The sequence below is a fragment of the Mustelus asterias genome, chromosome 21, assembly GCF_964213995.1.
Source record: "Mustelus asterias chromosome 21, sMusAst1.hap1.1, whole genome shotgun sequence".
In the NCBI taxonomy this organism is placed as follows: Eukaryota; Metazoa; Chordata; class Chondrichthyes; order Carcharhiniformes; family Triakidae; genus Mustelus; species Mustelus asterias.
The window spans coordinates 9,568,500-9,590,100 of record NC_135821.1 but is presented as its reverse complement, the minus strand read 5'-3'; the positions used below and the strand labels follow the sequence as shown (position 1 = coordinate 9,590,100).

At 44.5% G+C, this 21,601-nt stretch overlaps 1 protein-coding gene across 2 annotated transcripts in view; it reads right to left on the bottom strand.

Moving 5' to 3' along the window:
- Positions 1 to 21,601, bottom strand: part of LOC144509096 (circularly permutated Ras protein 1-like) — a 128,697-nt gene that overhangs the window by 13,161 nt on the left and 93,935 nt on the right. For both annotated transcript variants that reach the window (XM_078237441.1, XM_078237442.1), the window contains 4 exons: positions 11,109 to 11,221; positions 8,448 to 8,559; positions 5,357 to 5,497; positions 4,027 to 4,120 (listed from right to left, as the gene is read on the bottom strand). In XM_078237441.1, the coding sequence (XP_078093567.1) occupies positions 4,027 to 4,120; positions 5,357 to 5,497; positions 8,448 to 8,559; positions 11,109 to 11,221 (460 nt within the window). The remainder of the gene's footprint in view (positions 1 to 4,026; positions 4,121 to 5,356; positions 5,498 to 8,447; positions 8,560 to 11,108; positions 11,222 to 21,601) is intronic.

Here is a 21,601-nt window from a genome sequence, read left to right as displayed (position 1 = left end):
CTGGAGCGCCCAATTCAGACTTTTATTCAGCAGGTCCATTTCGGCGCGGTTCCGGATTGGCAAACATGGCGGTAAAGGGGGAAATGCTGATAAAGTTGGGTGGGCAGTTCATTAATTCAATTTAAATGCATGCAAATGCATTTAATGTTTTCGCGCCCGTAAACAGGCACGACGCAATAAATTGGGTCCTAAGTGGCGATTTAGCATGGCCAATCCACCTAACCCGCAGATCTTTGGATATATAGAGACACAAACTCAATTTACAAGATAATGGTCCAACCATTATTTTATAAATTGAGTTTGTGTCTTTATATGCCGTGTTTGTGAACAGAACTCCCACTCACCTGATGAAGGAGCAGTGCTCCGAAAGCTTGTGCTGCCAAATAAACCTGTTGGACTTTAACCTGGTGTTCTGAGATTTCTTACTGTGCTTACCCCAGTCCAACACCGGCATCTCCACATCATGGATACAAGAGCAGGTCAGAGGTTGGGAATTCTGTGGAACTCTGAAGTAAAAAAAACTCCTGTCTAATACAGCCTGTCCACCATCTACAAGGCACAAGTCAGGAGTGTAAAGGAATACTCTCCACTTGCCTGGATAAGTACAGCTCCAACACTCAGGAAGCTCAGCATCATCCTGGACAAAGCAGCCCACTTGATTGGCACCCCATTCCAAACATTCAGTCCCTCCACCACCACACCCAGTGGCAGCAGTGCAAACCATATACAAGATGGACTGCAGGAACCCACCAAGGCTCTTTCAGCAGCAGCTTTCAAACCCACAACTTCTACCACCTAGAAAGAGAATGGCGGCAGATATATGGGAACACCACCACCTGAAATTTTCCCTCCAAACCACACACCATCCTGATGTGGAAATATACCTCTGTTCCTTCATTGTCACTGGGTCAAATTCGAGGAACTCCTTTCCTAAAAGCACTGTAGGTGTTCCTACAACACATGGACTGCAGCAGTTCAAGAAAACGACTCATCACCACCGCTATTTCGAGGGCAATTAGGGAAAGGTAATAGCCCTTCACAAGAAGATCTCGTCAGTGACACCGAAATCCTATGAAAAGAGGAACTAAAAGGCAACTGTTTCCAGGAGATGTGTAAAGACTTTGAGCTGTTTCCCATGACAAACATTTCTACCACCCTGTTAAAATCTTTTACCGAGTTACATCTTATCCTCCAGTACATCTCCACAGAAAAATGTTTCACGAGTGAACCTGGACAGATCATGTTGGGGAGGCGATGGCCAAGTGGTATTATCGCTAGATTTTAATTCAGAAACTCAGCTCATGTTCTGGGGACCCGGGTTCGAATCCCACCACGGCAAATGGTGGAATTTGAATTCCAAAAAAAAATCTGGAGTTAAGAATCTACTGATGACAATGAAACCATTGTCGATTGTCAGAAAAACCCATCTGGTTCACTAATGCCCTTTAGGGAAGGAAATCTGCCGTCCTTACCCGGTCTGGCCTACATGTGACTTCAGCGCCACAGCAATGTGGTTGACTCTCAACTGCCCCTCTGAACAAGGGCAATTAGGGATGGGCAATAAATGGTGGCCAGCCAGCGATGCCCATGTCCCACAAATGAATAAAAAAACCAGAACATTCTGAAAAACTAAGCAGGTTTGGTAGCATCTGTGTAGAGAGAGAAGCAAGAGTTAGTGTTTCAAGTCTGTGTGACTCTTCAGCTCTGAACAAGAACCATGCAGACTCAAAACAGTAATTCTGTTTCTCTCTCCACACATCCTGTCAGACCTGTTTGGCTTTTGCAGCATTTTCTGTTTTTACTTCAGATTTCTAGCAGCTGCAGTATTTTGCTTGTAGTTTAATATTGGCAGGCTATTCGGCTGGAGAAAGACTCACTGCCATCCACCAAATATCTCAAACATGCCCTTTACAGGTGAAATAATTGGATAGTGAGCAGCGACACGGTTGGGCGGCACGGTAGCACAGTGGTTAGTACTGCTGCTTCACAGCTCCAGGGTCCCGGGTTCGATTCCCGGCTTGGGTCACTGTCTGTGTGGAGTTTGCACATTCTCCTCATGTCTGCGTGGGTTTCCTCCGGGTGCTCCAGTTTCCTCCCACAGTCCAAAGATGTGCGGGTTAGGTTGATTGGCCAGGTTAAAAAAATTGCCCCTTAGAGTCCTGAGGTGCGTAGGTTAGAGGGATTAGCGGGTAAATATGTGGGGGTAGGGCCTGGGTGGGATTGTGGTCGGTGTAGACTCGATGGGCCGAATGGCCTCCTTCTGCACTGTAGGGTTTCTATGATTTCTATGACAGGGAAACTGACTGATGATATTTTATCTCACATTATGGCTGTCAGGAAACAGAGGTAATTTTAAACATTCCAAATTTCTATTTGAGAGTATAAGAAATAAGGTATAGCTTTAAGTAAGCTTAATTTTGTGTTTCTGTATTTAGAAGGGTCAATGACTTCAGTTTGGCTTAGATGCATGCATGGTATTGAGGGTTTATGGTGTGAAAGCAAACAGGATTTAAAGAAAAATGAGGCAGTTGCTTAGCAACCAGGGGCCACCCTGAAACTGAAAGAACTTTTGAGTTAGTTGTAAGCCAATGCCAAAAGAATCTTGACATATGGAACTGCAAAGAGCAGATTTATCAACAAGAACAAAAATAGAACAAAAATAATGTCTCAGGAAAACAAAGAGCAAGAAATTGAACAAGGAGCAGTTCAGGAAAATTTAAGTAAAATGCAAAGAAAGTGTTCTGAATTAAAAATATAGCTGCAAGAACCAGATTTAAAGTCAACTAGGTGAGAAGCCAGACATCCATGGTAAATCAAAAGTTTTGCGACACCTTAATACAGCCTATTAATAAGTCGCATTCTGTCAGCATGGATGGATACCAGAGAGATTGTGTGGAAGCTTGAATGCTTGTGGAAATCCAAGACAGAGAAATACTGAAAGGAGAGGTTAAATTCCTGGAGGTGGATCCTTGGTGAAGGCATCTGAGAGAAAGCATTGTTTGGGAGAAGAATCCAAGTGTGTATTTTGAGAGTGGAGTTTAGAAATCTTTGTGTGAAAGTCAAGAGTTCCAGTGAGACACGTTGGCTCACAGTGTGACAAGCATCTGGGAGGGTTTAATGAGAAACCACAGAAGTTGTATTGGGTAGCATCTGTCACTTTTTTTCAGAGTGGCGTGTCTGACCACAGTTTGCCTTTTGGTTTACATGAACTGTGTGCTTACTGAGAACATTAGAGTAAAGGATAAATTTCATGACTTGTGTTATCCTTACAATTCTTCTGTCTATATCTGTAAAGGTATACTGGGGTGAAGGAGTAGTGTATAACAGTTAATCTTGTTTAAAAAGTTAATCACAGGCAGTCCTGTGACTCCCTCTGTTCATCCACATCTCTAAACAAAAGATAAATAAACATTAGGATCTATCAAGCCGAGTTCCATTCTGGGGTCTGGCTTGTCCAGTAGTAACATCAACTGGGGTCCTAACATAGCAACTGTTCCAGTTCAATATGTTCTGGGTTTATGCAGCAAATTCTGGATATGATATCAGTGAACTGTCTAATATAATTTGTCTTCTTTCATTTGGCATTCTTTTCACATCTGATCATGAGAATGTTGGTTGGATATATTAGTAATAATATTCAGTTACCAATAAATATACATTTTAAAGGCAGACTGGCTCCTTAAAAAATCAATGCTCAGTGAGTTCTCATGGACATGCCTGGGAAATGTCATGGTCGTGTGTCCAATTCCAGTTTCCTCCCTCATTTACATCCAAGTATGGATGTTAATTACTGTCATGAGTTACAGATGGAGAATCATACAAAGCTCCTCATCCTCCCAAAGTCCTACCTGTTCATAGACATTTGCATAGAATGCAGATTAAAATCTGAATGTACTTCTGGCCAAATGTTGTCCTGCTTGTTAAACTGTCACAACTGATCCAGGATTTGTAAAAGATACTCACATTTCTGAGTAGCTGTTGAAAAATTGAGGAAAGAATAAGGAAAGAATTGGTTAACTTGATTACCTGTGATTTACTATTGAGGGCACTGTAAATAGGGGACATGGACTGAACCCAACTTTCATAAATCGCCCCCTGCTCCGAATCATTCTTTCCGGCTCTGTGGAAAATAGGAAATTCTTCAATTATTGTTGGGCTCAATTGCATGTGCTTTAATCTGTATTTTTATTTAATTAATTCGTTTACAGGATGTGGAAAGCTATGACTGTAACACTACATTCCACACTCTCTTCTTTCCTTCTCTATGTACGGTATGCTTTGTCTGTATAACATGCGAGAAACAATACTTTTCACTCTATACTAATACATGTGACAATAATAAATCAAATCCAAATCAAATCAAAAGCATGTTGCTGGCCGGGTTTAGATTTATTTCCGATCCTTAATTTTCCTGGAGAAGGTGGAATGTTAGTTTCTGAAAGGTTATTTATCTGGATCCATGTGGATGTGTTATTGTTTCACTCCTGGTGCAGCAGGCAGATATAAGGAATTAAAAAGGAACAAACTTACATTTATAGATGTCATTTCATATCCTCAGAATTCTGCATTCTGCAATGATTTGGAGAGTATTTACAAAGTATGGTTCATCTTACAGTGCTACAAGATGGGTTTATAAAAGCTTTTCCTGCAAGAGCAGGAAATGTAGCAGGTGGGATGACTTAATAAAGTGGAAACTGAAATCTTAATTTCCCACCAGTGATTTGAGATGATTTGAGGAGAGTGGAAGGTAACTAGTCCTATTGCAAACTTTGCAATGTGCATTTTTGCAGTAACTCCAAATGCATGTATGGTTCCAGGAGGGGGAGGAGTCCAGGGTGTGGTGGAGCTTTGCTTATGGCCAATGGAATTGAAATTCCAGCAGCTCTCGGCAAAATCCATACCACTGTCTGCCTTCTTCACATTGTTCAATCGCTTGAATCCAATGGGTTGCAAACAAATATTTCAGCAGGAGGACAAAGGAAGGGTCTCACTGGTCAACAACAGATGCTACAATTCCAGCAGCAGGCAGCATCAGAGCCACAGGCTGCTTATCCAGGGAAGGCAGGCACTGGTCTGGGCAGCAAATCTGCGGCCAGGATGCGGAGCCCCCTGTTGGTGCTCTTGCCAGCTGATTGTGGATTTCACCAATAAAAAGCTTCCTCTGGCAATGGATTCCTTGTCTGTTGGCAGCACTTTCACTACTGTGTGGGCACTAGAAAAAAGGAAGACAGCAAAAGAGTGTCCCACTTCCGCTTCCAATATCAGGAATCGAATGCCAGAAATAAAATAATGCCCCGAGTTGCCTAGAGCTGCTGAATACACAGTAGTGCAAGAGGATTGAAGTTGTCTCACTTACAGTATTTCTTCTATGAGTTCCTTCTGAGCCAGTGCCTCCTTCTGTGCATCCTGCATCCTGCCCTCCATTGCCAAGCGAGCACTGATTTGGGCAGTGTGAACCTGTAGAACGCTGAGGTTTATGTGGTCTTTAACAATGGCACTGGAAATATAAAAAAAACCCCACCTTGCTCAGCTACATTGTCAGGGCTGATGCACAAACATTGCCACATAGATACACATTGGTAAATGAAACATAGAAAGTAAGAGCAAGAGTAGGCCATTCAGCCCTTAAAGCCTGCTCTGACATTCAATATCATCATGGCTAATCTTCTACCTCAACACTCCACCCCCAACCAATACCATACTCCTGTGCTCTCACCATATCCCTTGATACCTTTAGAGTTTAGAAATCTATTTATTTCCTTCTTAAATATACATTCAGTGACTTGACCTCCACAACCTTGTGGTACAGAATTCCACATGTTCACCTGAGTGAAGAAGTTTCTCCACATCTCAGTCCTAAATCATAGAATCACACAATCCCTACAGTGCAGAAGAAGGTCAGCCATCTTATTGAGACTGCACTGACAACAAACCCACCCAGGCCCTCTCCCCATAACCCCAATATTTATCCTCCTATTCCCCTGACACTAAGGAGCAATTTAACATGGCTAATCAACCTAACCCGCAAATCTTTGGAATGTGGGAGGAAACCAGAGCACCCAGAGGAAACCCACGCAGACACAGGAAGAACGTGCAAACTCCACCCAGACGGAGACCCAAGCTGGGAATCGAACCCAGGTCCCTGGTGCTATGAGGCAGCAGTGCTAACCACTGTGCCATCATGTCACCCGATTGACTCAGGACTCAGCTCCACTTACCCGCTCACCATAACCCTTAATTCCTTTACTTTTCAAAAATCTATCTTTGCCTTATAAACATTCAATGAGGTAGCCTCAACTGCTTCACTGGGCAGGGAATTCCACAGATTAACAACCCTTTAGTTCCTCCTCAACTCAATCCTAAATCTGCTCCCTCTTATTTTGTGGCTATGCCCCCTAGTTCTAGTTTCACCCGCCAGTGGAAACAACTTCCCTGCTTCTATTCCCTTCATAATTTTGTATGTTTCTATAAGATCTCCCCTCGTTCTTCTAAATTCCAATGAGCATAGTCCCAGTTTACTCAGTTTTTCCTCATAAGCCAACCCTCTCATCAATGTAGCACATAGAATCACGCTGGTACATGGCAGTATTATATTAGAACCATGTGGATAGTGAATCAAATATACATGCTTGTACACTCTATTACAGAGGCAGTGCGCTCCTGCTGTGAAATGTCTACACTTGGCAAATCCATCTTCATATGTATATGTTATTATGTATATGTCATTATATGGACAATGCTATGCTGGTACACAGGCAGGACTGTGCAGGTACACCGAAAATGCTAGAATGGTACCTGATGTTACCTCAATGGTATATTGAGATAGATTTTCCATTGTGTGTGTAATTAGCAATCTGGATGCAGAATTATACAAGTTTCTAGAAATTAATTTTTCCACAAGTTGCCACTTAAATAAAGCTCTATAGATTGTCGAATGAAAGAACATTACCCTTGAACATTGCCCCTCATTCCTCTATCTCAGCCACACTTTCCTTTAAACTCTACTCAGGACCTTGTTCCTATCTCCTTTCTCCTCCACCCCTCATTCTTCTGTCCTTTGCTCCATTTTCCTCTCTCCTCTGCTTCACTCCACCCACCTTCTGACACCCACATTCTTGAGGCAATAATTAACCCCATAGAACACAAGAAATAGGAACGGGGCAGGATCATATGACCCATCAAGCTTGCTCATCATTCACTATGATTGGCTGATCCTGGGCTTCAACTTAATTCACCCCCACCCTCTCCCTGCCCACCCCCCCCCCTCCCCTCCACCCACCCACCCACTGCCCATTCCCAATACCTCTTAATTTAATTTCTTTAAGCCAAACATTTGCCTTTCCCAGCCTTAAATGTATTGAACAATAGTGTATCCACAAAGCTCTGGAATAGAGAATTTCAAAGATTCATAACTCTTTGAATTTCTCCTCACCTCAGTTTCAGATTTGCTGGTTAGTGGAAACAGCAGATAATATATTGGTGGGGATGATCAGACACTAAGACCTGATAATTACATCTGAATTTAGTTTAATGGGAATCAAAGAATCCCTACAATGCAGAAAAAGGCCATTTGGCCCAGTGAGTCTGCACCGATTCTCCAACAGAGCATTTTAGTTAGTCCCAACCCTCGCCCTATCCCCAAAGCTCCACACATTTCCCATGGCCAATCCACCTAACCTTGGGTGACCGTCAGGATTCCCATGACGTCATTGACGGGAGGGTGGGGAAAATACCACGGGAAATACCACTGGCATCAACTGTTTTTCCCGCACAAATTGCTGCTCCCACTACTGATTCCACCCACTGAAAATGGGAGTGGAAAATCCCCCCTAAGAGTTACAGGCTGGAGTACAAATGCACAGATTGTTTTCTGTCAGACTTAACGTGAACATCTAAAATGAAGATAGCATTCCTGTTTCCTCGTTCAATTCCTGCCTTTATGAGAATTATTTCAGAGGGCAAGGACAGCCACAAACTATTGCCTGTAACTTGCTTCCTTTGTTCCCCTTCATGTCACCAATGTGAGGAGTTTATGAATTCCTTTGGTTCATGATCAACTACCTTAAGTTGCCTCCACCCTGGCCTGTATTCTTCATATTCCTACTTCCAGATCTGTTTACAACTTTTCCTCTCAACTTCCCTGCCCACTTACACTCTCCCCCAACTCTTAGCTTTAAAAGGGGCTGAAGGAATAAAGGAAATATCGGAATTGGGTGGTAAATATTATTTGGAGTCCATGCATGTGGAAGCCAGCATGGACTGAATGTTCTATTTCTTTATCTTCACCTTCTATGTATCTGGGCTTTGCAACTGCTTCCACCTGTTGTTAATCAGCATTATGGCTCGATATTTCCAGTTTAAGGTGAACTATTGAAGTTTATTATTGAATTTAATTTAATTCAACTTAACTACTGAACTATATAGCTCTTGCACTCAGTTCCAGTTACCTGTCGTTAGTTACAGGTTTCTCCTGGGTGATAATTCTGTAGGCACATCTACCATCTGGAAGCCTGAAGCCAATTTGAAGTTGAAAGGGAAGTGCTGTCTTCTTTTGAATTTCTGAAGAAGAGGAAAGATGATTGAAGTATTGAAAATTATAAATGTTTGAAACATCACATCGACTGCGCTTTTCTGCTTTGATTTCGGATAATAGCTGTTGATCAAGTGATCTTAGATCAGATCGGTTTACTGATTTGATTTGCTGAGGACTGCTTCTGTGTAAAGGCAGGAATTATAATTCCTGAACAAGCTAAATGCGTACTGTTTATGAGGCAAGTTCACAGATGTTTTATCCCCAGATCCCCTGATGTCATTGGTATCTAGAAATCTACCTCTACTTTGAACATACATTTTGACTTAGCCTTCACTGCCATAGAGCAAGAGAAAAGTTACAGCACAGAGGAGGCCATTTGGCCATCTTGTCCATGCTAGCCTTCAAAACCATTATCCTTACAAAACTCATCTTCAAACTCCATTGCCTAAGGCTCGGCTCCTCCCTCTGACTAGATCTTAGATTTCCTAAGCCACGGATCACAATCAGTAAGAATAGGCAATGACACCTCGTCCACGATCATCCTCGACACCGGTGCTCCACAAGGCTGTGTCCTCAGCCCGTTACTATTCTCCTTATATACTTATAACTGTGGGGCCAAATGATGAGACAGAGTACAGGAAAGACATAGAGAATCTGGTGAACTGGTGTGAGGACACAAAGGAGATAGTCATCGACTTCAGGAAGCAAAGTGGAGGAATGCCCCTGTCTACATCAACGGAGATGAAGTGCAAATGGTCGAGAGCTTCAAGTTTCTAGCTTCAAGTTTCTAGGTGTCCAGATCAGCAACAATCTGTCCTGGTCCCTCCATGCTGATGTATAGTTAAGAAAACCCACCAACGCCTCTACTTTTTCCAGAGACGTCCTTTCCGGATGTATCACAGCTAGGTATGGCTCCTAATCTGTCCAAGACCACAAGAAACTATGAAGGGTCATGAACGAAGCCCAGTCCATCACACAAACCAACCTCCCATCTACTGACTCTGTCTACACTTCCCACTGCCTCGGCAAAGCAGCCAGCATAATCAAGTTCCCCACGCACCCCGGACATTCTCTCTTCCACCCTCTTCCATCAGGAAAAAGATACAAAAGTCTGAGATCACGTACCAACCGACTCAAGAACAGCTTCTTCTCTGCTGCCATCAGACTTTTGAATAATTATATTAACTTGATCTTTCTCTACACCCTAGCTATGACTGTAACTTTACATTCTGCACTCTCTCCTTTCCTTCTCCCCTATGTACTCTATGAATGGTACGCTATGTCTGTATAGTGTGTAAGAAGCAATACTTTTCACTGTATTTCAATACATATGACAATAATAAATCAAATCAAATCTATGACAGGTTGGTGAGGATTGAGGTAAAGTATATTTTTCCTCGTTAGGTTCCCTCATCACCTGCCACAGTCCTAGATTAGCAGCTAAGTCCTTTAGGACTCGACTACCTCAGTCTATGTTGGTGCCACTGCGCCACTCTGAGTGGTATCGATAGAAGACCCCACCTAGAGTACATTCTGTGCCTTTGACACCTCAGTGCTTCCTCTGAGTGGTGTTCAACATGGAGGAGTACAGATTCATCACCTGGCAATCAGCAGGAGGTCTCCTTGTCCATGTTTGAACTGACGTCATGAAACTTCATGTGGTCCAGAGTCAATGTTGAAGACTCCCAAGGCATCTCCCTCCCAGCTGTATACCACTGTGCCACCACCTCTGGTTGGGTTTGTCCTGCCGGTGGGACAGGACACACCCAGGAAGATAGATGGTGGTGTCTGGCACATTGTCTGTAAGCAATGATTCTGTGAGGATGACTGTGCCAAGCTGTTGCTTGACTAGTTTGTGGGACAGCTCTCCCAATTTTTATCCCCTCGATGTTAGTCCGGAGGAATTTGCAGGATCAATGAGGCTGAGTTTGTCGTTTTTGTTTGCAGTGCCTCGGTCAAAGTCAGGTGGCTGGTACAGTTTCATTCCTTTGAAACTTGTTCATGGTTTGATACAACTGAGTGGCTTGCTAAGCTATTTCAGAGGGCATTTCAGAGTCAACTGCATTGCAGTGGATCTGGAGGCACAGCTAGGCCAGACCAGGTAAGGGCAGCAGATTTCCTTCCCTAAAGGACATCAGTGAACCAAGCTTCCATGAATACATAACGGCCAAAATGTTCTGGCCACTCTCACTGGTTGGGTGGTGTGAACAACGGGAAAGCCATTGGCCAACGGCAGGCCATCTCTGCCGCTGTGAAGGAGGGCGGGGCGGGGGGGGGGATGCGCGGGGGAACTGTTGGAAAATCCACTCAATGGAAGCAATGAAGAAAATCTGGGTTGGTTTTCACAGGAGTGATACTGATTAGCAGATGACGCAGTTGAGGTAGTAAATCCCCCATTGAGGATACTTTGTCCCAATAACTTTTACAGTGATGTAGACATTGCTACGTACGCCTTCTCATCAGTAGATAACAAGATATTCCACAAAACACATTGGAACTCTTGCTGGTAAAGAGTCCACATTGGAACACTGCGGACTCCGAATACCTCTTGAAATTCTGATTGACCTATACTCACTCTCTAGATTTGATTCTTTTATTCCAAATTCAAAGGTGATCTCCATGTCTTTGGCAACATTTCCAATCTGTTTCACATTTTTGCTGCTCACATCATCTTCATATTTAAAGTACCTTCGAGAAACAAAATAGGGTTAGTGTTAGGGTTAGGGTCAGGGTCAGGGTCAGGGTTAGGGTCAGGGTCAGGGTCAGGGTCAGGGTCAGGGTTAGGGTTAGGGTCAGGGTCAGGGTTAGGGATAGAATCAATTACAAATGAATAATAAAACCTTGTGCAGAATGAAGGAATAAGATGATAAGATCATAAGAAATAGGAGAAAGATTAAGCCATTTGATCCCTTGCCTGCTCCACTATTTAACAAGATAATGGATGATCTGATTGTGGCCTTCATTCCATACTCACCTTTCACACCTTGCTTATCAATAACCTATCCAGCTCTGTGTTAAAAATATTTCAAGACTCTCCTTCCACAGCTTTTGTGGATAGAGTTCCAAAGACTCATGATCCTCTCAGAGAAAAACATTCTCTTCATCTCTGTCTTACAAGGTAGCCCCTTATTTTAGATTCTACATTCTCCCACAAGAGGAAACATCCTTTCCACATCCACCCTGTCAAGATCCCACAGGATTTCATACGTTTCAATTTAGTTGCCTCTTACTCTTCTAAACTCCAGTGGTACAAGTCTACCCTGTCCAATTTTTCCTCACTAGACAACCTGCCCACTCCAGATATTAGTCTAATTGGCTCAGTTGTAGGAGACAGAGGGTGGTGACAGAAGGTTGCTTTAGTGACTGGAAGCCAGTGTCCAGTGCCATACCACAGGGATCTGTGTTGGGCCCCTATTATTCGTCATTTAAAAAAGTGACATGGATGACTATGTGGGGGGTAGGATTAGTAAGTTTGCGGATGACACAAAGATTGGACGGATGGTTAACAGTGAGGATGAGTGTCTTGGGCTACAAGGAGGTATAGATGGAATGGTCAAATGGGCAGACAAGTGGCAGATGGAATTTAACCCTGAAAAGTCTGAGGTGATACACTTTGGGAGGAGTAATTTGACAAGGAAGTATTCAATGAATGGTAGGACACCAGGAAGTTCTGTGGAACAAAGGGACCTTGGTCTGTTTGTCCATAGATCTCTGAAGGCGGAAGGGCATGTTCGTAGGAGATTCACCAGGATGCTGCCTGGGATGGAACATTTAAATTATAAAGAGAGGTTGAATAGGCTTGGGTTGTTTTCGTTCGAGCAAAGAAGACTGAGAGGCGACCTGATCAAGGTGTACAAGATTATAAAGGGCATGGACAGGGTGGATAGGGAGCAGCCGTTCCCATTAGTTGAAGGGTCAGTCATGAGGGGAGATAGGTTCAAGGTGAGGGGCAGGGAGTTTAGCGGGGGATGTGAGGAAAAGCTTTTTCACCCAGAAGGTGGTGACAGTCTGGAATGCCCTCCCTGGGAGGGTGGTGGAGGCGGGATGCCTCACACCCTTTAAAAAGTATGTGGATGAACACTTGGCACATCATAACATTCAGGGCTATGGGCCAAGTAAATGGGATAAGGAGGGAGTTCAGATGTTTCTAATGTGTCAATGCGGTCCTGATGGGCCGAAGGGGTTCTTCTGTGCTGTATGATTCTATGATTCAATTATTCTAGTAAATCTTCTCTGAACTGCCTCCAATGAATTTACGTCTTTCCTTAAATAAGGAGGCCAATACTGTACATGGTACTCTAGATGTGGTCTCAATAATGCCCATTATAACAGGCATAACCTCGAATTTTTTATTCAATTTCCCTTACAACATTCCAATAACTTTCCGAATTACTTGCTGTACCTGCATACTCATGTCTGCAATTCATGCACTAGAATCTCCAGATCCCTCTGCATCTCAGAGCTCTGCCATCTCCTATCATTTAGATAATAAGCTTTTTTATTCTTCTTGCCAAAATGGACAATGTCACATTTTCGCACATTTTACTCTATTCACCAGACTTTTGCCCATTCACTTAACCTATCTACATCCTTACAGCCTCCTTATGTCCTTGAAACAACTTACTTTCCTGCACATCTTTCTGTCATCACCAAATTTAGAGCCATTCCTTCAACCCCTTCATCCAAATCATTTCTATAAAAACTTCAGGGGGATTTTACCTTTTTTTTCTAAGTGCTGGGTGGACTTGGAACTGGGAGAGTTTCAAATCCGTCTTTTGGGCATGTTTTCAGCACAACCCCCCCCTCCCCCAATCCGCATGGAAAATTTTGAGCAAGTCTGTTGCTCCCCTGTGGGCGGGGCTTAACATGCCCAAAACCCTGCAGAGGGAGGCAGTACGCATGTGCAGGCCTCTGATGCAGCACATGCACAATAGCAGTAGCAGGGGTCTGACAGAAAAGAGAGAGCTGTCAGGCCCCTGCGAATGCAGGCAGCCTGCAGCAGCTTCCCCCCAGCCCCCTCCAATCGCGGGGACCCCTGCTGACTCCCCCCCACTGCCCAGACTGATTGCGGACCCCCTTACCCCACCAATCGCGGACCCACCGCCCTCCCCCCAATGATCACAGACCCGCCGCCTTCCCCCCAAACGATCGCAGACCCCCTGCCCTCCCCCCACCAATCACTGTAGAGTGGCAGCGGGCCTCTCCCCCATTAGCCCCTCGCCCATTAGCCCTGTCCCACTAGCCCATCTCCATTAGCCCCACCCCAAGAGCCCCACCCCAAGAGACCCGCCCCAAGAGCCCCACCCCAAGAGCCCCACCCCAAGAGCCCCACCCCAAGAGCCCCACCCCAAGAGCCCCACCCCATTAGTCCCACCCCATTAGTCCCACCCCATTAGTCCCACCCGCACTGGCTCCTCCCACCATTAGCCCCACCCCTTTGCACTGCCCAGTGGGCATTGGCCAGGTGCTAGTCTGGCACTGCCCAAGGGGCACCCCCCTTGCCCTCGCCTCCCCAGGGGGCCTCAATGGCCTCCGGTTCCACCGGCGAGGCAAAGTCGACTGCTCCCCGTTCACGATTGAGCGCCAGGCTCGCTAAGCAGATGTAAAACAGCATTACAATAAATTTACAAACATTAACCTGCCTCCTGCCCCTTTCCGGTGACAGGTTGACCGTGCCGGAAATCCGGTGCTCATAAAATGGCACCAGCCACGAAAACCAGCGCCAATCGCACCCGAAAACAGGCACAACGCGATGGTAAAATTGCCCCCATAGAAATTAGAGGCCCTTTGAGTCGGCTCCGCCATTCATTTTGATCATGGCTGATCATCAAATTCAATATCTTGATATCCCCTCCTTCCCCCGATATCCCTTGATCCCTTTAGCCCCAAGAACTATATCTAATTTCTTCTTGAAATCAGACAACATTTTGGACTCAATTACATTCTGTGGTTGTGAATTCCACACATTCACCACTCTCTGGGTGAAGAAATTTCTCCTCACCTCAGTTCTAAAAGGTTTACCCCTTCTCCTCAAAATATGACCCCTAGTTCTAGACTCCCCCACCATTGGGAACTTTCTTTCTGAATCTACCCTGTCTAACCCTGTTAGAATTTTATAAGATTCTATGAGATCCCCTCTCACTCTTCTAAACTCCAGTGAATATAATTCTAACCGACTTAGTCTCTCCTCATATGACAGACCTGCCATTCCAGGAATCAGCCTGGTAAACCTTCGCTGTACTCCCTCTATAGCAAGGACATCCTTCCTCAGATAAGGACAGCAAAACTGCTGTCCAATATGAGGAGGAGGAGGGGAAGCATAATATGATAGTTGTGCAGGATTCAATAATTAGAAGGACAGAAAGCATCCTTTGTAGGCAAGACTGAGAGAGCCACAAGATATATAGCCTTCCTGGTGCCAGGCTGAGGGACTTCTCCAACTGGCTTCAAAGGATATTGGGAACCGACAACATAAAGAAGTGTAGCCAAGAAGACTAGTTTAGAACTAGGAGCTAAACTAAAGAAAAAGAGCTCAGCTGTTTATTACCTTTGAGCTGGGACACATGCAGCTTGGAGCAGGGACAAGCAGATTAACAAGAACAAAGAAACAAAAGAACAAAGAACAATACAGCACAGGAACAGGCCCTTCGGCCCTCCAAGCCTGCACTGATCATGTGTTCCTAACTAGACCATCCGTTTGTATCCCTCTATTCCCAGTCTGTTCATGTGGCTATCTAGATAAGTCTTAAATGATCCTAGCATGTCTGCCTCAACCACCTTGCTTGGTAGTGCATTCCAGGCCCCCACCACCCTCTGTGTAAAAAATGTCCCCCGCATATCTGTATTGAACCTTGCCCCCCTTACCTTGAACTTGTGACCCCTTGTGTTTGTCATTTCTGACCTGGGAAAAAGCTTCCTACTGTTCACCCTATCTATGCCCTTCATAATTTTATCAACTTCTATTAGGTCGCCCCTCAACCTCCATCTTTCCAGGGAGAACAACCCTAGTTTACTCAATCTCACCTCATAGCTAATACCCTCCATACCAGGCAACATCCTGGTAAACCTTTTCAGCACTCTCTCCAAAGCCTCCACGTCCTTCTGGTAGTGTGGCGACCAGAACTGGACGCAGTATTCCAAATGTGGCCGAACCAACGTTCTATATAACTGCAACATCATATGCCAACTTTTATACTCTATGCCCTGTCCAATAAAGGCAAGCATGCCATTTGCCTTCTTCACCACCTTTTCCACCTGTGCTGCCATCTTTAAGGATCTGTGGACTTGCACACCCAGATCTCTCTGTGTGTCTATACTCCTGACGGTTCTGCCATTTATTGTATAGCTCCCCCCTGCATTAGATCTACCAAAATGCATCACTTCGCATTTATCTGGATTAAATTCCATCTGCCATTTCTCCGCCCCATTTTCCAGCCTATCTATATCCTGCTGTGTTCTCTGACAATGTTCATCACTATCCGCAACTCCAGCAATCTTTGTGTCGTCCGCAAACTTACTAATCAGACCAGCTACATCTTCTTCCAAATCATTTATATATATATATATCACAAACACAGAGAACAACACAACTGAAGGAGTTGTGTGAGAAAGAAAGGATTTATCTCATTGGACTGACAGAAACTATACCATTGGGATGGGCTGCAATAAAGAAAGGGTAGAGTAGAAGTCAGAATTTGTTATTTAGGCAATATATACAATGGGAAAATGCCAGAGAACCCTGCACTCCCTCTGGAAAATCCTCACCAGCACCTTAGGGCTTGCTGGCAATCTTGTCCATAGCTGCATGGACCCCTCCATAGGGCTTTCACATGACTAGAAAGAATTCAGTAAAGTAGCCTTTGATTTTGCTTTGAACGAAAGGCCTTCCCACATGGCAGAATGGGATCAGAAGAACCAGGAGAATTGGCAGTGGATAGCTTAGCTTGCAACCCACATACCCCCAGGAGGATTTGTTTTAGAGTTAGGGGTCACTTCTTTATGACAGAGATAAGGAGAATTTTTTTCTCTCAGACGATTATGCAATTTTGATTCTCACTGCTTGACAACTTCAAGAGAAATACCAGGAGCGACATTAACCAAGGATTTTGACTCAGTCAATTGGGAAGTCCTATGGAAGACTCTGTCAAAGGCCGGCTGTCCAGAGAAAGTCATCAACATCCTCTGACTCCTCCAAATCAAGATGTCAGCGACAGTCTCACCGACAGAAATATTCGAGTTAAGACTGGAGTCAAGCAGCAGTGTGTTATCTCCCCCACCCTTTTCTCCATCTTCATCGCCACCATCGTTCACCTTGTCAAGAACAAGCTTCCCAGTGGAATGGACATCATCTACAGAATGGACAGAAAACTTTTCAACCTCAGGCAGTTGAAATCCAAGAAGAAAACAATGCTGACTTTACTGGTGGAACTTCAATATGTGGATGACATCACCATCACTACTCTCTCAGTGTCCAAGAATCAAAGGGGAAGAAAGCTGCCATAATATGTACGAAGCCTGAGATAGAGGAGCAAAGGGAGAACTGAAGGAAGGTTCCCACCACCACAAATGTCTAAGCATTGTGCTAACTGTGGGATTCATGACTGAAAATGAAGTATATCCAAGGATGTGTTGGGAATGGAAGAATTGATGAAGATATAGAATGTGGATGTCTGACAGAATATTTTGAAGAGGTGACTAAAGTAGTGGGCAGGGGAAGATCTATAGATACTATTTAGATTCCCAAAAACATTTGAAAAGGTCCCTCATCGTGGACTATTAACTAAAGGTTTAAACAACTATTTCTGCTGCTGTTGATCTTGACGACAATATCAGCAGTTGGACTTCAACCCAAATCCCAGGCATAATGCTAGTCAAAAGGTTGTCCTGAGTATGTTGGACCATAAGGAGAATCGCAAGCTTTCTTAGAGGGTAGCAAGAGAAAAAGTAGGCCCACTCAAGGACAATGGAGGGAAGTTATGCATGGAACCACAGGAAGTGGGTGAGATCCTTAATAAGTCTCGGCCTCGCAGGTAGAGGAGGTGGTTAAGACGATGTATGGTGTGCTGGCCTTCATCAATCGAGGGATTGAGTTTAGGAGTCGGGAGATAATGATGCAGCTTTATAAGACCCTCGTCAGACCCCACTTGGAGTACTGTGCTCAGTTCTGGTCGCCTCATTACAGGAAGGATGCAGAAATTATTGAAAGGGTGCAGAGAAGATTTACAAGGATGGTGCCTGGATTGGGTGGCATGCCTTATGAGGATAGGTTGAGGGAGCTCGGTCTTTTCTCCTTGGAGAGACGAAGGATGAGAGGTGACCTGATAGAGGTGTACAAGATGTTGAGAGGTATAGATCGGGTGGATTCTCAGAGGCTTTTTCCCAGGGCTGAAATGGCTGCTACGAGAGGACACAGATTTAAGGTGCTGGAGAGTAGGTGCAGAGGAGATGTCAGGGGTAAGTTTTTCACTCAGAGGGTGGTGGGTGAGTGGAATCGGCTGCCGTCAATGGTGGTGGAGGCAAACTCGATAGGGTCTTTTAAGAGACTTCTGGATGAGTACATGGGACTTAATAGGATTGAGGGTTATAGGTAAGCCTATATATAAGCCGAGGTAGGTAGGGACATGACCGGCGCAACATGTGGGCCTAAGGGCCTGTTTGTGCTGTAGTTTTTCTATGTTCTATGTTCTAAGTACTTTGTATCTGTATTCACCAAGGAGATAAATAGATAAGTCCCCTGGGCCGGATGGGATTTATCCTAGGATTCTCTGGGAGGCTAGGGAGGAGATTGCAGAGCCTTTGGCTTTGATCTTTATGTCGTCATTGTCTACAGAAATAATGCCAGAAGACTGGAGGATAGCAAATGTTGTCCCCTTGTTCAAGAAGGGGAGTAGAAACAACCCTAATAATTATAGACCAGTGAGCCTTACTTCTGTTGTGGGCAAAGTTTTGGAAAGGATTATAAGAGATAGGATTTATAATCATCTGGAAAGGAATAATTTGATTAGGGATAGTCAACACGGTTTTGTGAAGGGTAGGTCGTGCCTCAGAAACCTTATTGTGTTCTTTGAGAAGGTGACCAAAGAGGTGGATAAGGGTAAAGCAGTTGATGTGGTGCATATGGATTTCAGTAAAGCATTTGATAAGGTTCCCCACAGTAAGCTATTGCAGAAGATACAGAGACATGGGATTGAGGGTGATTTAGCGGTTTGGATCAGAAATTGGCTAGCTGTAAGAAGACAGAGGGTGGTGGTTGATGGGAAATGTTCATCCTGGAGTTCAGTTACTAGTGGTGTACCGCAAGGATCTGTTTTGGGGCCACTGCTGTTTGTCATTTTTATAAATGACCTGGATGAGGGCGTAGAAGGATGGGTTAGTAAATTTGCGGATGACACTAAAGTCGGTGGAGTTGTGGACAGTGCAGAAGGATGTTGCAGGTTACAGAGGGACATAGATAAGCTGCAGAGCTGGGCTGAGAGGTGGCAAATGGAGTTTAATGCGGAAAAGTGTGAGGTGATTCACTTTGGAAGGAGTAACAGGAATACAGAGTACTGGGCTAATGGTAAGATACTTGGTAGTGTGGATGAGCAGAGAGAGCTCGGTGTCCATGTGCATAGATCCCTGAAAGTTGGCACCCAAATTAATAGGTTTGTTAAGAAGGCGTACAGTGTGTTAGCTTTTATTGGTTGAAGAATTGAGCTTGGGAGCCATGAGGTCATGTTGCAGCTGTACAAAACTCTGGTGCGGCCGCACTTGGAGTATTGCGTACAGTTCTGGTCGTCGCATTATAGGAAGGATGTGGAAGCAATGGAAAGGGTGCAGAGGAGATTTACTAGGATGTTGCCTGGTATGGTGGGAAGGTCTTATGAGGAAAGGCTGAGGGACTTGAGGCTGTTTTTGTTAGAGAGAAGAAGGTTGAGAGGTGACTTAATAGAGGCATACAAGATGATCAGAGGATTAGATAGGGTGGACACTGAGAGCCTTTTTCCTCGGATGGTGATGGCTAGCATGAGGGGACATAGCTTTAAATTGAGGGGTGATTGATATAGGACAGATGTCAGAGGTAGGTTCTTTACTCAGAGAGTAGTAAGGACGTGGAATGCCCTGCCTGCAACAGTAGTGGACTCGCCAACATTAAGGGCATTTAAATGGTCATTGGATAAACATATGGATGATATTGGAATAGTGTAGGTTAGATGGGCTTTAGATTGGTTTCACAGGTCGGCGCAACATCGAGGGCCGAAGGGCCTGTACTGCGCTGTAATGTTCTATGTTCTAGAAGGAAAAGACAGATGTTGAGGTCAGGGATATGTGTGTGAGCGCTCGAGAGAATGTCCCATATATCATAGGAGGAACTGCTGAGTATCCTAAATTGCATTAAGTCCCTGGGGCTGGATGGGATCGATCCCAGGTTACTGCGGGAGGCAAGGGGAGAAATAGCTGGGGCCTTAACAGATATCTTCACATCCTCTTTGAGCACAGGTGAGGTTCCAGAGGACTGGAGAACAACCAATGTTGTTCCCTTGTTTAAGGAAGGAAGCAGGGATAATCCAGCAAATTATAGGCCGGTGAACCTGACATCAGTGATAGAACCATAGAAAATTACAGCTCAGAAACAGGCCTTTTGGCCCTTCTTGTCTGTGCCGAACCATTTTATGCCTAGTCCCACTGACCTGCACTTGGACCATATCCCTCCACACCCCTCTCATCCATTAACCCGTCCAAGTTTTTCTTAAATGTTAAAAGTGACCCCGCAGTGATGGGGAAGCTTTTGGAGAAGATACTGAGGGACAGGATGTTTGCACATTTGGAGGTAAATGGAGTTATGCAAAATAGTTACTGATAGGCAGCATGGTTTTGTCGGGGGAAGGTCATGTCTCACCAACTTGATTGAATTTTTTGAAGAGGTGACAAAGATAACTGATGAGGGAAGGGCTGTGGATGTAGTTTATCTGGACTTTAGTAAGGCGTTTGACAAGGCCCCACATGGCAGACTGGTACAAAAACTAAAATCACATGGGATTCGGGGTGGGCTGACTAGATGGATACAGAACTGGCTTGGTTATAGAAGATAGATAATAGCGGTGGAAGGGTGTTTTTCAGAATGGAGATCTGTAGTTAGTTGTGCTCCGCAGGTATCAGTGCAGGGACCTCTGTTGTTTATAGTACGTTTAAATGATGTGGAGGAAAATGAGGGTGGTCTGATTAGTAAATTTGCGAATGACACAAAAATTGGCAGAGTTGCTGATCGTGCTGGGGATTGTCAGAGGATACAACAGGATATAGATAGATTGGAGACTTGGGCTCACAAATGGCAGATGGAGTTTAATCCGGACAAATGCAAGGTCATGCATTTTGGTGGGTCAAACTTAGGTTTGAATTATACTGTAAATGGCAGAACCCTTAGGAACATTAACATACAGAGGGATCTGGGTGTGCAGGTCCATAGTTCCCTAAAAATGGCAACACAGATGGCCAAGGCAATTAAAGGGATATGGCGTGCTTGCCTTCATCAGCTGAGGCATTGAGTACAGGAGTTGGGAAATCATGTTGCAGCTTTATAAAACCTTGGTTAGGTTGTATTTGGAGTATTGCGTGCAGTTCTGGTCACCACACTACCAGAAGGATGTGGAAGCTTTGGAGAGAGTGCAAAGATGAATCATCAGGATGCTGCATGGTCTCGAAGGAGTTGACTATGAGGAGAGGTTGAATAAACTAGGATTGTTTTCATTGGATAGATGGAGGCTGAGGGGAGACCTGATAGAGGTCTACAAAATTATGAGGCATAGACAGGGTGGATAGTCAGAGGCTTTTTCCCAGGGTGGAAGTGTCAATTACAAGGAGGCACAGATTCAAGGTGAGAGGGAGAAAGTTTAAGGGAGATGTGCAGGGGAAGTTTTTCATTCAGAGAGCGGTGGGTGCCTGGAACGTGCTGCCAGAGGAGGTGGTGGAAGCAGGCACGTTAGCAACATTTAAAAGGCATCTGGATGGATACATGAATAGGGAGGGAATAAAGGGATACAGACCGCCTAAGGGCAGAAGGTTTTTTTTTTACTTAGGGCATCATGATTG